We start from the raw sequence: 20006 nt of genomic DNA on the forward strand, positions 1-20006 counted from the left end.
TCGAGAGCGAGATCGTTGCCGGTGCCGCTGAACTGGCTCTTGTGTGGGGTTCTGGGATTTTTTGAGCGGGATCGTTGCTGGTGCCCCTGGGCTGGCTCTTGTGCGGGTGACACATGAGGTTTCTCGAGCGAGATGAGCGTGGCCTTTGCCAATACCGCCTGACTGGCCTTCGTGCGGGTGACACGTAAAAGCACCCACTACACTCTCTGAGTGGTTGGCTTTAGGAAGGGCATCCAGCTGTAGAAACACTGCCAAATCAGATTGGAGCTTGGTGTAGCCATCCGGTTTCACCAGTCCTCAGTCAAATCGTCCGACCCATGCTAGCATGGAAAGCGGACGTTAAACAACGACGACAATACGTACAGACATATATATATATATATATATATATATATATATATATATATATATATATATATATATATATATATATATATACCGCCTGACTGGCCTTTGTAGGGTTTTCGAGCGAGATCGTTGCCAGTACCCCTGGACTGGCTCTTGTGCCGGTGGCACATAAAAGACACCATTTCAAGCGTGGCCGTTTTCGTGCGGGTGACACGTAAAAGCATCCACTACACTGAGTGGTTGGCATTAGGAAGGGCATCCAGCTGTAGAAACTCTGCCAAATTAGATTGGAGCTTGGTGTTGCCATCCGGTTTCACCAGTCCTCAGTCAAATCGTCCAACCCATGCTAGCATGGAAGGCGGACGTTAAACGATGATGATGATGATGATGATATATATATATATATATACACACTTAAACACTCACACACACAAATATATATATATAAATATGAGTTCATGAACCTTGGTTCTTTTCCCTAAAACTCTATATATATATATATATATATATATATATATATATATACACATACACACACGTGTGTGTGTTGGTTTGTTTACATCCCCATAACTTAATGGTTCAGGAAAAGAGACCAATAGAATAACATGTTAAGGTTATCTCTATAGATTTTCTATAGAAATTATAACTAGCAGTGATTTTGTTATGACATTTCATCAATAGAATAAGTTCCAGACTTATATATATATATGTTGACTAACCCCTTCAAGGCAGTACCCTAGCGTGACCACAACCCAATGACTGAAACAAATAAAAGATAAAAGAATACATAATGTTCTTAATAGACTTACCAAGTTTCACGGGAAAACCGTCTGGTAATTTGGTCATCATAAACTCCCTCAACTTTTGAAACTGTTTAAAAGGAGCAATAACTTCAAGTACATCCAATAACCTATAAAATATAATTATAACATGATCATGACAAATTAAATGAATCTATATAAAATCATTATTGTTTCATTTTAGTTTATTTCAATTTGTTTACCTCCATTACCTTTAATAAATTTTACAAAGTAGAAAAAAGTAGTATTAAAATCAAAGAAAATCCAGTTAGATTTTAAAATGAAATAAAAACATTTGAAAGAATAATCAAAAATGCACTATCAAGACAGAACAAAACAATCTACAACTCTTGACATCTTCTTTACATCATCACATCTGAAAATTTGTTTCCATTGTTTTTTGAGTTGAAATCAGTCAAACCTAGCAGCTAGATAATTGTTGCTTTTGAACCAACATTTCATGGTAATTACTTATATTAAAGAACGGGGATCATAATAACGATCAATTTTATTTATCTTGGTTTGTAGGTTCTACTTTGAATTTTTTTAATTCCTGCTCTTGTACAAATGATTTTTATATCCACAATTCATTAATATTTTCTTCTCAGAAGACTCCACTGAAATCTATTAAGGTCTGGAAAATATCTGTAAATGATATTCAATTTATTCTATTTTCAATAGTTAGTCAAAAAGTAATTATAGGTACAACATTGACTTCCTGGACATTGATAGTCTGGATCCTCTTATAATTTGCACTAATTTATGAGCAGGAACTTCAAATTCTTATGGCTGTCAGACTAGTTTATTGGGTGCTCACAGATGATACTTACTTTACACTACACTTGCTGGTGGCTGATACCTCAATTCTGTGAGATTCTTAGCCTATTATTCTTAAATTTAATCCCAACTCTGGCTTCCAACAAAGATGAGAGGGACACTGAAGACTAGTCCATATTGATTCAAGAGAAAGTTGAGCTGTTAAAAAAACTGAACTTTGGAGCAGAAGATTTGTGAAAATTATGGTCTTAGTAAATCAACTGATAGGGAAGCAAAGGGAAAAACTATTGAAATTCTCTAGAGACAGTGACTGCAGGAAGCAAATGTGCATTAGAAAAACAATGAAATCTAGTAAGAGTAGTGATCCTGATCAAGTGATAATGTAATGGTTTCAACAACTTTCAAGTGATGGAGAAAAATTATTAGGTACAATGATAATAGAGCAGGCTCAGTTGTTCCACAAAGAATTTAAGCTAGAATATGAGTGCAATTATACTGAAGGATGGCTTCACAGATTTAAGAAGTGTCATGGAATTTCCTTCAATAAAGTGTGTGGAGAAAAATGATCAGCAAGCCAGGAAGGATCTGCTGAGTGTGTGGATGAATTTCTGAAACTTGTAGCTGACAAGCTACGGTCTTGAACAGTTGTACAAAGCAGATGAAACTGCATTGAATTGGCGATGCATACTAAGGAAAACATTAAGAGTTGAAGAAGAAACACCCACAGGAGTCAAACAAGAATAGACTTATCACAGGGTGCTCAAATGCAGTAGCTATGCACAAATGTAAACTTTTGGTGATAGGAAAAAATAAATGTCCCAGGGCTTTGGAAGGTGTTAAAATTTACTTAGTACTATATTGTGCAAATAAGAACAGTTGGATTACAACTGAGATTACCACAAAATAGTTTGAAACGTTTTTTTTTTTGTACTAGAAACCAGAGTACACCGCATATCTGTAGGCTTACCAGATAACTGTCAAATTCTTCTTATTCTGAACAACTGTTTAGCACAACCCAAAGCTGAATTCTTGTATGTTACTTGTCCAACCCCAAGACCAAGGAATATTGCACTCTCTAAAGGTAAAGTATCACTCAATTTTCATGAAATGTATGTTAGATGGCAAGTCTGTACTGACATTTATTAAAGAATTTTACATGAAGGATGTTCTTTGGTTCAGTGCATGGGAGAATGTTGAAACGTCTACAATAAAGAAAGCCTGGCATAAGTTGTGATCTGGCCTGATGTTTGAAAATGCACCTAATGAAAATGATTATGATAATTCACAGGCTTTCATTCATCAAACAAAAAAGTTGTGGTTCATGAGTTGCTTGAGAATGCAGAAAATGCTGCAAGACCTGTTGCTTAGAATATAGCAAATAATCTTACTTAAGAGTGGATGAATATTGACAAAAAAGAAACACCTGTCTATAATTTCCAAGTTTTTCAGACTTGGAAAATATAGACACTGTTCTGCATACTGATAAAAATGTAAGAAAATGAAGATGAAATGGTGGTAGCTGGAAGGATTTTCCCACGATGAATTGATTGAGTTGGTGACTTAAGTAATCAGGGGTTAAAACAGCAAAGTTTTATGGAACAAGAACTAATGAATTTATGTTTGTTGCATAAAAAATTATACAGGGAAAGATCAAAAAGCATGAAGCAACTTTACTTGGATGATATGTTTAAAAAGATAGACAAGAAGAATGTGTAGAGTAATTAGTAAACTTGTATTTAATTGGTGAGGGTGCATGGCCTAGTGGTTGGGGTGTTACACTCACAATTGTGAGATTGTGCTTTCAATTCCTGGATTGGGCAGTGCATTGTGTTCTTGAGCAAAACATTTCACCTCACGTTACTCTGTGATCATTTTGACATCTGACATGTGGCATACTGTGCACCTGTTCAGGCAATGTCGATTTGATGGAGGGAGTGAACTAATATACAGCACATACATTTGATTACTGTAAACAAATCACCTGTGTATATTGTTCAAGAAGTTGCTGAACTGTCCTTCTCAGACTATGAGAGACTACTATCATCATCATTTAATTGGTTTAACAATATTGTTTAATTAATCCTGCTTCACAGTATTTTGCAGAGTATAGTATTAACAAAGATGTATCATTTATACTAACGCACAGATACTTGTATTTCATTTAAATATTTAAGTAAATTTAATATTTGTTTAATTTAGTGTTGACCAAGGTAACCACCCCCAGTTTGGGAAAACCAGTAATCCAGAAGAGCTTTGGAACCAAAAGTTCTGGAAAATCAATGTTGAACCTGCAATACAAATCCAAAGTCATGATTGTGCAAGATATTGCAATTTACATATATAAAAAATTTTAGGTGGTGATACTGTTGCTGCCACTACATCTTTTTTAGTTGGACAGCTAAATGCCTTTCCAGATAATTTGGTTCCACTGGTCTCCACACACACACACACACACATACACATGTCTGTATGTATGTATATATGTCACTATATGTACAGTGGCCTACAATATCTTTATGGCCAACGTAATAAAAGTGAAATATCTACCTTGATGAAAAATTATCCAAAGTGCCTCTGAAATTTTGTCTCAGTATTTTGTTGGCCCTCCTTTAGCAAATAGTATGGCTTTTCACCATGGATTTCATTAAATTATCAACTCTTTGGCCAATGCTTCTTTTAATTCTATAATCTTATATTATAAAAGATAAATGGACCATCTATTAGAAGGAGGGGGAAAAAGGGGAAGAATCAAAATATGTCACAATGTATTTTTAGAAGGGGAGGAGAAAAAGTTGTTGTTGAGAGAAATACAAAGTGTGTGTGAGGGAGAGAGAGAAAGAGTGTGTGTGAAAGACTAATATATATATACATATATATATAGAGAGAGATAGGCAAGTAGTTGTCACCATAGTAACTAACAAGTTTTGATTAAAACACAGGAATTTTAAGTGGCTTCAAAAAACGACTTTCATTATATAACAATATAGTTATTTTATTGTTTTTTTTTTGTGTGTGTATTTCTGTATGTAATGACAAGTTGTTGTTGAGAGAGAAATTCAGCAAGAGAGAGAATGTGTGTGTTTGAAAGATAGAATTAAAATTTGTTTCAAGAAAAAAAAAAACAGGTTGTTGTTGAGAGAGAAATACAGTGAGAGTGAGAGGAAAAGTGTGTGTGAAAGATAGATAGGTAGACTGTTGTCACCTTAGTAACTAATGTGACTTTCATTATATAACAGTCTATTATCAAAAGAAGGTGTACATGATTAACAAATATTTTTATCAGCAGTGTAGTGATGGATAAAGACCTAGCTTATATAATAACTTCTGACAATCTTGCTTGCATCTTTATATCAGGATGTTCCCATATTTATTCTACAGGATCAAGATCTGGGCTTTGAACAATTCAGAGAACCCTTTCCTTGAGTTCTTCTGCAAGCTTTCTTATCAATTCTTACATTAGTATTCCCAAGTATTTGGCAGTATTTAAATGATTTTTGACAAAAATAAGCTCTGATTTGCATATCGCCTAAACTAATCCTCCCCCATACTTAGATGTTCCCTTTAAACAACCTGACTTCCATACTTCAGTTTTGTTGTACCACTTATATATTTGTCTTAAATTAAAAAATTAGCAGAATTTGCTTTCATCAGACCAAATCTTGTCTTCCTTGTTAAGTCAAGCTGAATCTTTGGAATCATCGGTTTATTTCTTACAACTTTTTCTTCGTATCCAAAGTTTTAAGTCAATGTTTAATAAGTTCCCACTTAAACGCTCTTATAGCAGGCTTAGATTTGAATCCACATGAGCTCAGTAATGAGAAATAGGCCACATCATATCAGGTGACTTGCCCTGAACTCTGATGAATAGTATTTCAGTTGTTATCAGTAGAAGTTTCCATGTGCTTCCTGCCAAAACATGGCTATAGATTGAAGTGTGTGTGTGTGTGTGTGTATCAAGCTCTCATAGGCAGAAAGACAAAACCTGTGCAGCATGGCAGAGAAGCAGTGGTTGAGAGGTCCCAGAGAAGACAGAGGAACAAGATTCTTGGTTGACTGTTCAATCTGGAGTTAAAAAAAGAATCACTCGACTTCCATGAACACAATATTCTCACTTCTCAAGACATTCACAATTCTCACTTGTTACACCATATGAAGATGCAGCTATCTAATCCTTGACCTGCCTGCTTACATGCATACATACATACAAATATCATTTAAGTACATGTGCATATCTAGATATGCAACTATATGCATAAGAATACATACATAAAACAAAACATACAAATCTGCACATATATATACAAAAAATACCCTGTTAATGTTGAAATTCCAATGAAAGAGCCTTGGATCTAGGTTAGAAACCAGCACTTTCTCTATTGGCAAGAAATCTTGAAATAAAACTAATGACACACACACATATACAATTCACTGCTAGCAATCAGCAATACCACCTCTGGCAAATAACTATTGTAATCATGGTAATGTTTATGTATAAATGAATGGTTTCCTTGGAAACTTCAAATAGACTTGGTTTTAATATAGGTAATGCACACAACCCAACCTAACCAACATCACCAAATATCAATAACCCATTCTGCCAGTTCTGAACCTTCACTGCTACTCAGAAACTTTCTACAGCTTTCCAGATCTCTTCATTTAGTAATGTCCTTTTTCAATTTGTCTTGACTATGTTATTCACTGTAAAAGTAAAACTGAGCAAGTTCTTGCTTGGACTTTCCATACTGATGCCAGTTAATGACTTATCCACATGTAAATTCATTGATATCTTTTCTCCCCAATAGCTCCCATTGTTGAGTTTTATGAAACTGATGTTTTAATTTATCCCAAAACACAAATTCATCTAAGTACCTGCAAAGAAGTGATAACCCAATACACCAACAAAATCAACAGATGACTACTCTCTGTAGGCCACTGTATGTGCATCTATATTTGTCTCTATATGCATGTATATGTTTCACTGATATATATATATATATATATATATATATATCAGTGAAACATATACATGCAATGATTTTAAATGTAAATTCAGTGTAATAATTGTTTTGCATTGAGTTATAGAGGTTCAGTCATTTCTCTTTCTGTCAGAAGTGCAGTGAACCAGTAATTTGCAAGTTGGAAACCTGTAACCAACAAGGTACTGTACAATATAGTGTTGAATATAAATTCATTTAGCTTTAGCTTAATCACTGCTACTTAATGTGTCTTCAATTAATTAATTACATTGAGTTTGACAAACCTCAGCACATACTAGGATATTTATTTTATGCTGTTTACATATAACAATAGTAGTTCTAAATGGGCTATGAACAACTGATGTAAAAGATAAAGTGAAACTCTGCAGAATCATGTGTCTTATAGTTCAATAATGTCATTCATAGCCAGCTTGCTGTGTTTTCATGCAAGAATTTCTCCTCTGGAATGGTTACTGCAGCAAAGGTCTTCCCACATTTGAATGCAAATGCACTAACTGCATTAGTGATAACATGAATTCACTTGCTGTACACTTTCTGAAATTTTTTATGTAAATTTTGCATTTTCTGAAATTTTTGGGTATTTGAACAAATCCTTTATTTTGCTTTTATTTTTATATTTTATTTTCTAAATTATGTAAAAAAATTATATAAGCTTCAAATTTTGTAATAGTGGTTCAATGTGAATGATTTTCAAATGCAGTAATTAAGAGAAAAGGCATCAAGCACAATATATGGAAGAGTTTGAGCCTGATGTTTTAATTTCTATGTGGGTAAATGATGTTGACAGTGATACCAAGAGTGATTTCCAGAATAAGTGAAAAATTTTTTTAATTTCTCTTCTAAAATTTTCAGAAGAAATTGGAGCCAATTAATCATCTCATAACTCAAAGCCTATTGATTATTTACTTTTGTTTATCAATTCAAGAGTTTCAAATAAGCATGGTAGAGACTAATCACTATGCAAAATTATGAACAAAGAAAAAAGGAAGACAAACAGGATGCAATTAGAGCATTTTCACCATACATATAATAATTGGTATAATACTAAGCTATATATTGATATCATATAATATTGGCTAATTTTATATGATGATATATGATGATATCTAAATAACTTTATATTTGTATTTACCTGAAATTTGAGTAATTTTTAAAGAAATTTTGTAATAGATTTGTGGAAGAACATTTTAAATTGTTTAAAACACCTCTTTAAAATATTGATAAATAAAAAAAGTTAGAACTGTTTTACAAAACTGGTTTAAATTCATAAATAAAATATATAATTTGAATCAAATAGATGTGTATTTTATTTAAATAATAATAACAGAAAGGCTAAACAACTACTCATCAGTTATATAGAGACTGACTGCTTACAGCAAAATACTATAATTCTCCATAGTATCTGTTAGTTAAATGTACTAGGTCAATGACTGTTAAGTGTTAATCCCAAGAACACATACCAGAAACAGCATATAATCTGTCAACTTGTCATCTGGTGAATAAATATTCTATGACTACAGCAGGTATGACACTGTGATAGAAAAATAGTCTAAATAAAAATACAAAAGACTCAAGAAAATATAGAAATGAAATTGTTTTCCGAGATAACTGAAATTTTGTAATTTGTTTTCAGTAGAATAAAAAACCAAAAAACAAAACAAAACAAAATTGTAACATTTTGCTTAGAACAATATTAGTTGCTTAAGTTCTTTTGTTTTATAAAAGTCCTTTTTACAAATATCAAATTTCCACTATTTTCAATAAGATTTAAAAGAAATAATAATTCTAATATCTAAATTTTAGGAAAATAAAACTTACGCTTCAACAGCCATTGGAAAATCTTCACTCTAAAATAAAGCAAAGATACAGTATCATTTTCACAATTCAAGGAAAACAGTTGAGAAAAACTTTCAAAATTTCAAATAAAATATCAAGATTAATTTATTACAGGGGAAATTATAGATATATAAATTAAAAATATCCATCTTTATCTTACCCAAAAAAGTAAAGAACATATCTTTTCTACTTTTGTTTTGAATTCCTTTGATTCCAAAAGTGCATGTATGTCAGATTGCTTATGGAGGCTACTGAATTGTGAGAGAATGTGAAGCAGTGTGTGTGTGTGTGTGTGTGTGTGTGTGTGTGTGTGTGTGTGTGTGTGTGTGTGTGTGTGCGTGCGTGTGCGTGTGTGTGTGTGTGTGTGTGTGTTCTGTTGCTAAAGCTTTATAGGGTCTAACAGGTGTTTGTTCTTGGCAGAACATTGATAGGAAGATACTTTGTAAACCTAATATCTCAACAACCTTCAATATCATTCAATGAGTTACAATTTTCTGAATATTCAGTTACACAAACACAAAATCTTGTTCGGCAGTGGTTTCAGAGTATTTGTGACAGTAACACACACAGAGATTCTTAATCTAGTTCAAATAAAGATATAAACAGTGCTGATAAAGAAGTTGAAATTCCAGTTTTTTAATGAAGATCAATAGAAACTCTGACACATCACATGTTGGAGAAGGGGAATAAGAGAAAGAACTGTCTACTAGCAAGATCTAGCTGTGTTATAATAAGGGTTCCCTAGATGTGACTGAATGTGATCAACTAGAATGAGCTCATGCTTTGATAGGGCATTTCAACAGAAAATTCTTTTAAATTCACTCCACCTTTTACAGGGATTGCAACTGCTTCTGTGAAGGAAGTTTGTTCAGAACTTGATTGTCCTAATCTACTCATCAATGAAGAAGTCCTTCCTGTGCATCAGAAATGTACACCTGCTTCTTTCAGAAAATATTCATCTGTCATGATTTATGTCTGCTATACACAACAGTGTGCATGGTCAGTTAAGAGGGAAAAGATAGAGCCCTTCAATTTACTTTTGAAAATGTTCCAGATTGCTTTGTATCCATTTCAGGCCTTTGCCTGGATTGAAATGGGCATGAGATTCAAGGGACAATGGACTTACAAACAATTCAATGCGAATAAACCCCAAAAGTACAATATAAAATCTTTTTGGATTATGTGATACAGAAATAGGAGATGTTTACAATATTTTGATCTACTTTGACTTCAATACCTCAAACACCTGAACACAGATCCTGAAGTGGACAAGCTATTAAAATCCTTGATATACTCATTCAGCCACTTGTAAAGAGACACACCAGAACTCTTGGTGTCAAACGAACTAATTACATGGGTACAGTTAATATAGCCACAGAAGTTTCCTACAGGACTCAAACAATTCATCTGTGCATTTTAGGGATAAGAAGGTAAAAAAGTTGGTGGCAATAACATCAAACTTACACATCTACTCCAATTGTAATCTTGAGAGGTGGTGTTAAACTGGCTGTCATTGATAAGTTCAACAGAAATATGAATAAGTATAATAAATTAGACCAAATGGTGAACTGGTACGGAATCCACAACAGGCATGGAATAAAATATTGAAGACTGTTTTTATAGGTCATCGAAGTTGCTCAATATAATGCATTTATTCTCTTCATTATGTCCAGCACAGATGTTACGAAAAAAATTACCTGCAAAACAAAGCTTAGTTCACCAGCTTTATGAAGAGGCAATAATGCACCTGATTAAACAAACACGTGATTATTGTTTTGCATGTAGATACAAACCTTCCTTTGCACATTCTTTAAAAAGAATGCAAGGTACACTTCTTCAATATTATAATGCAAAGCACACAGATAATGTAGTGTGCAGCAGCCCAGCCAAGGGAATTTGCACTTATTTTTATTATTGTGGCTGCACAAATAAAACACACCTTCATCCAAAAAAAATGCTTTTATAAGCATCATATGAAAGTGTGCAGGTAAAGCTGACATGTTGAAGAACACATCACAACTTCTGGCATAACTTTCATAACGTCCGCTTTCCATGCTAGCATGGGTTGGACGATTTGACTGAGGACTGGTGAAACCGGATGGCAACACCAGGCTCCAGTCTAATTTGGCAGAGTTTCTACAGCTGGATGCCCTTCCTAACGCCAACCACTCAGAGAGTGTAGTGGGTGCTTTTACGTGTCACCCGCACGAAAACGGCCACGCTCGAAATGGTGTCTTTTATGTGCCACCCGCACAAGCCAGTCCAGGGGCACTGGCAACGATCTCGCTCGAAAATCCTACGGGAGCCAGTCAGGCGGTACTGGCAACGGCCACGCTCAAAATGGTGCATCTCATGTGCCACCCGCACAAGAACCAGTCATATATACATATACGTGTACATCTTTATGTATACATATACATCTCTCTCTATCTCTCTCTCTTTCTCTCTTTCTCTCTCTCTCTCTCTGAAAGTATCTGTCATTACAGTATCGAAATGGTGTACATATACATGTATATGTATACATATACATTTCTCTCTCTGTCTCTTTCTGTCTCTCTCTGTCTCTTTCTGTCTCTCTCTTTCTCTCTCTGTGAAAGTATCTGTCACTACAGTATCGAAATGTGATTGTTTCAGTTAGTGGAATAGTTTCATTTTTAAAGTGAAAGTATTTGACATGAGTGTTTTTGTTTCACTTTTGACACGTAATACTTAAATAGTGGAGGAGATATTATGTTGCTGTGTGCTCGAACTCTGCAAGAAGTTAATAATTTTTTTTGACTAAAACACAACTGGAACCCTAAGTAAGGCATGTGTAAAATTTGAATGAAATTGGTTGCGTAGTTCTCGAGTTTTAGGGATTCACACAGACAGACAGACAGACAGACACACATTCTCATTTTTATATATATAGATATACCATAGTGAACTCCTATCCTCAAGTATGACTAGATTACAAATTTGTACTTCTTTCTCAACAGTTGGGCAAGAGGAACATTGGGCTTATATAACTCAAAGCAGCATGACAAAGAAAGAGATGATAAAGGTTCAAAATAAATTTACATGGTATTCTAAATGAACACTTACCATAGCAACAGTTGCTTTATAGGTTTTACTATTTTCTTTTGATATTGGAGTACGTCCTAAACAAGGAAATTTGCCAGGAAAGGAATGTATGTAGTCTCCCCATTTTACACATGGCTTTGGTGGTGGAGCCAAAGAACAACGCCTTTCTGGTTGCTATACAAACAAGAAAGTTTATAAGAATTAAATATGTAGTAACAAATTCAATACTGAATAATTTAGCTTTGCAAATAGGGCCTGGTTCCACATTCACACATTTGACATTTGAAAGGATACCTACCTAATTGTATTTTAACACCAATTTAATACAAGTCAATCACAACAGACCAGTTCCATCTACCTTACTAAGATCAAGAATTTTCAAAAATAGAAGATATGACTGAATATCATTACTGAAATTTTATTGAAAACATTTTTGTTTACAGAATCAATTACCTTATTTTATCGCATGATCACATTACTGATCAGGCTATCAGATGTTGTTACACATCACTGGTCACAATGTGCTTTTGCATTGTTTTAGCCTTCAAATGATGCCATTCTGCTGGATAGGTGAGCAGGCCATCAATCTCCACTGATTGAAGGGGGACTGGAGCAATGTGAATGAAGTATTTTACTCAAGAACATAACACACAGACCAATCAGGGAATCAAACCTACAATCGCTAGATCGTGAGTACAACAGCCTAACCACTAGGCCACACATCTTCACACTTCATTTTATAAAACTATTTTTTCATTTATTTTATATTACTTTATATATTATTTATTTTATATAACTATTTTTTGTTTGTTTTTCCATGTTGGTAAATAAGGAGTGGTATAGACTGTTGTTTAGCCTTAGGTCAGCCTTGATACAACATATAATGATCAAAAGTTTTTTCAGCTTTGACTGTGCTGTCCCTTTGTAAAACTATATTGTCTAATGTATCCTTTCATTTTTAAGGCAACAGACAGTGATTGAAGAAAGATTTTACTTTTATTTCTAACAAATTAAGTAACCACCATGAGGGTAATCACCAATTAGGAATTCCTGGTTGGTGATTATTTCAGCATCAGCTTGTTGAAAATTATTTCAGATTGAGATGGAAGTGTATAGGAAATGACAGTATAAGGCATGATCTTGAGAAATATTCTAATTTTCCCATCTTGATGGGGGTATGACTAGAGTACACTTTAAGTTTCTATAGTTACAGCAAGCTCTCAGTTATATAAACAGCTGATGGCAAGTGAATTTTGCAGCAGATTCAGTCCCACAAATGACAATGACAATCTTTCATAATATAAGGTCAATGTTAGTGAAGCATATTTTTTTCATAATCAGGATCATGGACTTATCACATTAAAACCATCAAATATATATGAGGCCAAATTAAAAGCATGCCCAACTAAAATAATAAGTTGGAATTAGTTGGAAAAGCTAATAGAACAAATCATACAGAATGACCAGAAAATTTTGCAAATGAAGTTAAACAAGATAATATTAAATATGTTAATTTTTTCCTTTCTCTTTAGCTAATCAATTAAAAAATTTGTAGAGTCACAGAAGTTATAAATGTGCAGTATGACTTGATGTAATTGCACAGGAGATCAAATAGAAAAGTATACCAGACACACAGATAACATTGAAGGAAAATGAGTACAAGTTTTTTTTTTAAACAGAGCAAATACAAATACAGATTAGCAGAGAAGTAATGATATAAAGGAATAGATAAAGTTATGCTGAATGAAAGTATTGTTATGCTTAAACTATTGTTGACAGCGATTCAGATTCTCTTTCCAGGTACTTAAGGTGCATTTTTCTGGCCTTGAATCACACCCACCTTTCAACATCTTTTAATGTACACATTGAAAACTATACTAGAGTTCTGAAAAACATTGCTTATTGCTTATCAGTCATTTCTCTACAGAATCTTCCAGCATCAGTAGCATGACAAGTTACCCATGCATCCTGATTATGCTCTTGTCATTTAACCATCTATCTGTGAAGAGAGTAAGTAATATAGCAGGTCTTTGACTCAATTTGAACCCAAGATTTATTTTTTCTGAAATAGTTAAAACTTCATACCTCCCTCCACCAGATCTTTCATACTGAGTGATGATGTCATGAAAAAGGAAAAATAACCAATGATGCTCAACAACTGCACATTATATTCATTGAAAGATGTCAAAGAAAAAAACAAACAAATCAAAGTTGTTGGATGGAAATCAGTCAAGCTTTAAATAAGCTGACTCATTGAGAAGAAACAGATCTGAAAGAGTGGATAGGAGAACAAAGAACAAATGCAAGTCAGAATTTGTTTTGACAACCAGACTTGTCAACATGAAGAATCTGCAACACAAATAACCAAAACTGCTACTAAAAAAACTACACTTGACATAAGATACTCACTCACTCTTTCTCTCTCTCTAAATAAATAAATATGTATGTGTGTGTATATATATATATATATATATATATATTTTATACAAACAAATGACACATCTCATAAATTACAGCTGTTTCCACTTCATTAATAAAATGCAGTTTTTCAAGAATAATCAAATATGTTTAAATATGTAATGACGTTTCATTAAATAGACATATCTGCTTAAATATTTGACGAAAAATATCAAATAAAAATATTTATAATACCTAAAACTTTACAAAAATGCTTTATAAGAGCAAGCTTAATCATAAATAAGTAAATAATCTAACTGAAATTAGGTAAATTCATAAATTTAAATCTATAAATATTCCATTCTATAATTGACATTTTTGCACAATACATACATTCATGTATACATATTTATATATACTTATATACACACATACACCTATCATTTATGTATACATACATACATACACACACACGTACGTATACACAGATGCATATATACATACACATATCTATATATATTTTAAAATTTACATACATATACAATTCATACACGCATGTATCTATTTATGTTAAAACATTATTTTATATATTAATTCAAATCTAAATATTTTTAATTTGACTATTAGAATGTGGGGGAGATAACTATTTTTCCATTTATAGAAACAAGACAAAAAACAAAGTCAATTCAATACAGTCCATGAAAAAACCATTTAAATATATACATACAACAAAAACAAAGTAATACAATACAAACAAAATATCCCACAAACTAACAATGAACCAAAACAACAAATTAAATAAGATAAATATGCTATATCTACATATATATACCCCATTATTCATTTACTCACATACATATACTTATCAATACTTATAAAACAAAATGAAAAACGAAATTAACTCTATATGGACATAGAAAAATAAATTGTTTATATACATCAAAGCCAAAGTAATACCAATACAAAAATGTATTGTTTTAGTTTCCATCCAGCCCTCACACTTACATATATACATATATACCCCCCCCTCATATATATATATATATATATATATATATATATATATATATATATATATATATATATATATATATATATATATATATACACACATACATCTACTACATATGTTGAAATCTGTGGGTGTGTTTGCTTGTGACGTTGTTATCTAACTCTTCCTACATCGTTTTATTGATTTTGATGAAACTTGACACATGAGTAGAACTCATGTCTGGAAAACTAGTGACATACTTATAATGTTGAAAAAATCGATAATAAGGCCCCTGGAATGGATTCTTATATCTACTACATATAACTAATATATTATTCTTATACAGCCAAGGGAAATAACCCATTTGCTCCTGAAAGGGATCCTTATATATAGCCAAGGGAAATAACCCATTCATGTTCCTGAATTATTTCGTATAAATCAAATTGAGTATGCTTATTTCTTAGTATTTGAACTATTTGAGTTATTTTTGCAATTTACCCAGTACAACTCTTAAACAAGTAAATAATATTTTCCTAAACAATAGATCCATTTATTTCGGTCAGTGACTTATTCACGAATATACCAAAACTAGCACCACTGAGGGTAATATTCTCTGCGAACGCACAAAAGCTTTTTGCAGAGTTATTTACTTTGAATTGTTATTATCTCATATCTGATTAGCCTATTATTACATAACATGCTTCACGATTTTAGTATATATATCTTATTAGTATATCCTTCTATGTACTATATACTCTGGGAATGCATTAAAGCCCTTTTCAGGGCTACTTTATTTGAATTCTTACTATCGGGTAATTAATTTCATGTTATTACATAATTGACTTCACAATTTGGGTATTCATAACTTATTGGGAATTCCTAAAAACAACATCCCGTGTAAGACAGTTCAGTATCCTCAAAAAATGCACAAAAACAATTTTAAGGGCTACATACTTTGTATTGTTGTTACTGGATTAGCGAAACAATTATGAGAATGGAACCAAGGGATAAGCTCCGCTTTCCCGGGAATTACTGGGTACGTCAGCTAGTATATACATTCATACACATACAGATGCATATATATATATATATATATATATATATATATATACATACACCATACATACATATACACAAACATATACATAGAGATACATATACATATATACATCGATACACATATACACAACGATATGTGCATACATACCCATATACATGTATATATACACATACACATACACACAGTTAGCCATATGTACCTATATAAACATAATATATACACCAATACAGCTATACTTATATGTATATACCTCCTTTATATATACCTAAATACATATCTATTCAGATATATACATCATTAATATCTACACCAAGACTTTCATATATATATAAATATATAAATTCATTAATTAGAAATATTCAATAGGAATATGATATACTGAATTTATATTGAGTGCTTGTATATATTATGGTATCAATAATATTAAAATTTTTTTAAAATACATTTTAAAATATTAATCCAGTTAATACGAGCTATTATATATATTTATAAAAAACATATGTAGATATGTTGCAGTTAGGAAATCAATATTCGAAGTTTTCAAAAGGATATATATTTTTTATATCACGTATATTTTGCCTTAAGTTATAAAAATGTAGAAAAAATTATATTACATATATAAAAAAATAGATGTTATTTACTTTGTAAATAATATTTTCCTAAACAATAGATCCATTTATTTCGGTCAGTGACTTATTCACGAATATACCAATAATAATAAATATAAGTTTCAATGTAAAAATATGTATGTGTGAGTGCATATATGTGTATGTTGGCAATCTAAAATTATCTTATGATTGTTTCGCGAAAATATTGTTGCTGTAATAATATCCTAAATGGATTATTATATATAGGTAATATTTCCACTCATCAGAGATGTAATTATTTTTGTGATATGTATTTGTATGTATAGTTTTTAAAAAAATAATAATAATATAGTCTATAAAAATAAAAAAAATATATATATATATACACCTTCTTATATATTTTTTATTTTTATAGACTATATTATTATTATTATTTGAAAAAAAAACTGGGTATAAGTCTATTAACTAACTCATTAACGTTTTCTGTTATAACTTTGTATGCGTCATTACCTATAAACTTAAATTTCTTATCCACTCCTAACTCTTTACCTACAACCATCATATAATATTTTTTACAAATTACTAAAAAATTACCTGCTGCTTTATCTGCTGGTACTATTACATACTTTTTATGTAATTCATTTGTTTATTCTTTAACTAGTGGTTTATTCCAAACTGAATCTTTCCCTATCCATATCATATTTCTTTAAATGATTAACTACCATATAACTTAATGTGCTAACCCAGCTATTGAACTCCTCCAATTTGACCTTATATTCGAGACTTAATTAAACTATGAATTCATTAATGGCTTTTAATATAACTTTATTATATTTACTAATCTTACCTTGTTCTCTGTATAGTGTCCCTTTACTGATAATCTCCCTTAGCTCCTTATTTTTAATTATATCTAAATTTCCTATATAAACATGTCCTGTTTTTTTTTTTATAACAAAATTCCGGATTATCACATTTACAATCTTCTAAGTATATTTCTCTCAAACTTTCAAGACTGATTTTTGATAGAATCTTATCATAATTAAATAAGGTATTACATATCTTTTTACGAAGCTCGTAACAAATCTTGACATTTATATGTCTAACATTTTCCGGCAAAAGGTTTTCTGTTTTATTATTTCTAATTACATTACCTAAATTAACATCATCAATGAAATTACTAACATAAGGTATTTTTAAATATTCAACTATAACATTATTGGTTTTCACTTTAGCCTTTATCATTGGGCCCACAGAACAACAACCCACCTCTAATAGCTGAGATTGGAAGCTTTCAGTTAGAATGCTCCACCTGCTAGAGAAATGATAGATGAATGTAAATGAAACCATGCTAAATCCTTCCTCACACAGCCTCAGTAACATACAAATCGTTATGAACATATATCTAAAAAAATCATTCTGTAATGGAACATGATAATAGTAACAACACATTGCATTACACATTTTAAGAAAATGTGGTCACAACACAATATCATCACCTAAGAATTTTACCAAAACAAAACTATCAAATTCCCAAGATATGTTTGGCCCAATACATAGTCCCTATACATGTCAGTTGCTGAAACTAATTATAGTATCAGCATTTGAGGACTGTCAAATCATCTATTACCAGATGGTTATACAAATTGTAGTACTTTGCACTTCTGTGAAGTATTTTCCTAGTTATCAATTATTTTGGGGGTTGGAAAAGCCCCTTGAATTTGCTGACCTTTAAACATAAATCTGCTTTTTGTCTAGTATTCAATCCATTATTCTTTTCTTTTCTCAGTATTCTTCTCTCTGTATTTTCCTACTTCTATTATTGTTGCTTTTTAGTTTCATCATCCTTATGTAATGTTTGCTAAATATCTCAATTGTTATATTTGTCATGACTGAGCTGAAGTTAGAAATCAATGTTTCCATATACAGACCTCAGCATCAAAGGCAATAAATAGGCTAATTTCCAACCTAGTATTTCTTAGAAAGTTTCTACAAATTTGAATGCAGCACTCTTATGCTTATTGATTTTCTTGAGATAAAGATGAAAGAACATGATTAGACTGTAGCCAACTGCTGCATCTACACATGAAAACCTATATCCTTCACTAGTTGTAATTTAGTCAAAATCTTCTCCAAGATCATGGGTGTTGGAATCATACTTGCTCTTTCATGACTGAAGTATCTTAGTTTGTTGCGTTAAAAATACTCATATTCCATATTTCAACCAGATTTCTTTCACCACAGTTTATATCTATAAATCTTGTTAACATACATCAAAGAAAAATAGAATTGAACTAAAAAGAAAGATCATGCATCACTGAAAACTAATTTGATTTGACATTTATAACAATGATTAGGCTGAATTAAAATAACTTCAAGCCAATTATTTCATAATGAAATTCTTAAAAGATAGTTTATATTTTCATAAAATCATTTGATTATTCATCATCTATAAGTAGTCAATTTATTAAGTTAATTTCCACATCACATCTACTTCTAGACAATGATAATTTGCACCACAATCTTTTTCCTTGTATAAAAGTCAAATCCACAACGTTATTTAGAGTCTGTCTCACATCACAATTTGTGGATTTTCCCAGCATATGAATGGGTGTCAAGAAATAACTGGAAATGTTCTCTGTGGGACAAATCCATTGTAGTTCAGGCTTCCATAGCTAGAGGCCACATTATGCAACTCTCAGGCATCAGTCTACTGACCGGCGTCATCATACCACATCATACTGCCATGTGGCGTGTCTTTGTTTTGCAGAGCTTCTCCCATTTGTCAATTTTTGTGATGGCTGAAACAAAGGAACAGTATACTTCTGTGAAATTCTGTTTTTTGCTGGGAAAAATGGTGGCTGAAACAGTTCCCAGCCTTCAAACAGCATACAAGGACTCTGCTATGAGCAAAACACAGCTTACAAGTGGTTTTCATGTTTTAGGAATGGACACTTGTCACCAGAAGACCAAACTCGTTCAGGATGACTGTCAACCTCCCAAATGAATGAAAACATCATGAAAATTCATGAACTGATCTTGGAGGACCGTCACCAAACAACTGAAAAATTTGTTGATATAACTGGTGTATCTGGAGTTCCTTCCAACAAATTTTGGGTGAGAAATTGTGAAAGAAAAGAGTTGCAGCAAAAT

At 32.1% G+C, this 20006-nt stretch overlaps 1 protein-coding gene across 2 annotated transcripts in view; it reads right to left on the reverse strand.

Annotated features, from left to right (window-relative positions):
- LOC149133717 (ankyrin repeat domain-containing protein 13C-A-like) overlaps window positions 1-20006 on the reverse strand; it is a 331974-nt gene that overhangs the window by 46773 nt on the left and 265195 nt on the right. For both annotated transcript variants that reach the window (XM_089359124.1, XM_089359123.1), the window contains 3 exons: window positions 11843-11995; window positions 8741-8769; window positions 1158-1258 (listed from right to left, as the gene is read on the reverse strand). In XM_089359124.1, coding sequence (XP_089215250.1) covers window positions 1158-1258; window positions 8741-8769; window positions 11843-11995 — 283 coding nt within the window. The remainder of the gene's footprint in view (window positions 1-1157; window positions 1259-8740; window positions 8770-11842; window positions 11996-20006) is intronic.

The sequence above is a fragment of the Octopus bimaculoides genome, chromosome 10 (genome assembly GCF_046866305.1).
Source record: "Octopus bimaculoides isolate indiv1 chromosome 10, ASM4686630v1, whole genome shotgun sequence".
NCBI lineage: Eukaryota > Metazoa > Mollusca > Cephalopoda > Octopoda > Octopodidae > Octopus > Octopus bimaculoides.